General features: G+C 50.5%; 1 protein-coding gene across 2 annotated transcripts; it reads left to right on the top strand.

Moving 5' to 3' along the window:
• The first annotated feature begins 394 nt into the window (after window positions 1-394).
• LOC123177445 (uncharacterized) lies at window positions 395-1,198 on the top strand. Of its 2 annotated transcripts, none has more exons than XM_044591186.1 (2): window positions 395-562; window positions 701-1,198. In XM_044591186.1, exon 2 carries the CDS (start codon window positions 712-714, stop codon window positions 1,039-1,041), a length of 330 nt encoding a protein of 109 aa, XP_044447121.1. In that variant the 5' UTR covers window positions 395-562; window positions 701-711; the 3' UTR covers window positions 1,042-1,198. The 2 variants fall into 2 exon arrangements, with proteins under 2 accessions (XP_044447121.1, XP_044447122.1); XM_044591187.1 differs by having other exon boundaries at window positions 481-562; window positions 656-1,198.
• Window positions 1,199-2,024: the final 826 nt, after the last annotated feature.

Genomic DNA, 2,024 nt, shown 5'->3' with positions numbered 1-2,024 from the left:
GGGGGCGACATGAGCGAGTTGAATGTTTTCTTTTTGGCCCTTCACCGAGTGTCCACAACACTGGGCAAAGCAGCAACTTCCACTAGTGTGGGGCGCTGCTTGGCCCTTTTCTCTTGAAAAGGAAACCACTGGCCGGGCAGTAACCAGCTGACCTCAGTGCCTTGCCACCTACTGGCATGCATTTACTATTTTTCACCTACCGGTCTAGTAGGAAAACAAGGTGCAGTATACGCACATGTGTGGCGTGTTCTATGTCTGTACGTACACGCCCGGCCGTTTGGCAGCATGCACGTACATACAGATACAGCCGGAGTAAAATGTAGGTCGTCCGCACGCGGCAGCTTAGCTAGCGTCGCGTCGGTCCACTCAAGCCATGCATGCATGCGGCCGCAGGGACGGAGGTAGGTGGCCACCCCGTGCCGTTCCGTTCACGAGTATAAATAACCAGGGCACCCTGCCGAGAAGGAGGAGGAGAAAAGAGATGTGGTAGAAGAACATACCCCACCCAGTAAAGAAGAAGAAGAAGAAGAAGAAGAAGAAGCGAGGCATCACACCAGGCCAGGTACCTTCAAGTCTAGAGTATTTACTTTCTTATTAAATTTTCCTAATACATCGCCATGCATCATCTGGCTTCGGTTTCTTATATGCTGACTAGGTATGTTGCCACATACTCACATGTGACAAATAATTGTCTACCCAGCGATCGTGAGGATGAGGACCACCAACCTCCTCCTTGCCACCGGCGTCATCGTTGCCGTCGTCTGCGCCGCCGCCACCACCACACCCGGGTGGAAATCCAGCGACGATGGCCCGAAGATCGACGAGCTCGCAGAGTGGGCGCTGGCGGAGATGAAGCAAGGCCTCCGGTTGATCAGCGTGCTCCGTTGCGAGGAGCAAGACCAAGGCGGTCCAGGAATCATCTACCGTATCATGCTGGACGCGGTCAACAGCACCGGCGGGATGGGCCACTTCACGACGTACGTGTACGAGGAGGCGGCGACCAAAGTACGCACGCTCCTCTACTTCGGCATAGCCCGGTAGTAGGTAGCGGCCGGGATGGGAGGACTATCTAGGCTAATGTGATGGATTTAAGCCAATGTTTCCCATGTGGATGGAGTATCAAGCATGTTTGTCTTTTGTTTCGCACCAGTAATAAGATGTTGCAAAAAAAAGTAGTAATGCTACTTGCCCAGGGTCATTAGGGAGGTTTACGGGGTGGATTCACCTGGCAGTTATGGTTGACCATTTGGGAAAATTGGCCCACACCCTGCTGAAAATTCAAGGGGGGTGGCTGGTTTAGTTAGTTGGAAGAAGCCCGTAATGCCCCTGTAAAGACCCGTGAGTCTCACTGGTGGAAAAAAGGCCTTTGGTCGCGGTTCGCAACCGCCATTAGTCGCGGTTGCGCAACCGCGACCAAATAAGCGCGACTAAAGCCCCCCACCTTTAGTCGCGGCTGCTTAAGAACCGCGACTAACGGCCCGTCCACGTGGGCGCCAGGCGGCCGTCGGGGCGGAGGACCTTTAGTCGCGGTTCTTCTGGCCAACCGCGACTAAAGGCCGCCACAGGTTTAGGGTTTTAGCCCCCCCCCCCTAAACCTGTTTTCTGTTTAATTTGTATTGTTTTATTTCTTTTGTGCTTTATTTTAATTTTGAAGGAGTTTCATATATTCTATGGTACTACATACATGCATATGAATGTACAATTTCAAATAAATTTGAAATTAGAACCAAAAAGAATTCAAGAGGAATATACAATATATATTCAATATCATCGGATGACCATATACAATTTTGAACAAGTTTCCATACATGATTTAATGCATATAAAGTTCTACGTCCTCGTAATAGTGTTCTCCTTTAGGATGGAGGACTTCCCTGCTGAACCATCCAGCTAGTTCCTCTTGAAGTGGTCGGAAGCGAGCTTCTGGACTAAGCATCCACCGGAGGTTATTCCTCTGAGCATTGGTATCACTCGGAACCCGCTCAGAGGTGTATCTCCGGATCATCTCACAGACATAGTATCCA

Source organism: Triticum aestivum, unplaced genomic scaffold (assembly GCF_018294505.1).
Source record: "Triticum aestivum cultivar Chinese Spring unplaced genomic scaffold, IWGSC CS RefSeq v2.1 scaffold46647, whole genome shotgun sequence".
Taxonomy (NCBI): domain Eukaryota; kingdom Viridiplantae; phylum Streptophyta; class Magnoliopsida; order Poales; family Poaceae; genus Triticum; species Triticum aestivum.
The sequence above is the reverse complement of the archived record's forward strand: the minus strand, read 5'-3'. Positions and strand labels throughout refer to the sequence as shown.

Bases quoted from the DNA above. Each gene is read 5' to 3' on its own strand.
- LOC123177445 (XM_044591186.1), top strand. From the start codon at position 712: ATGAGGACCACCAACCTCCTCCTTGCCACCGGCGTCATCGTTGCCGTC.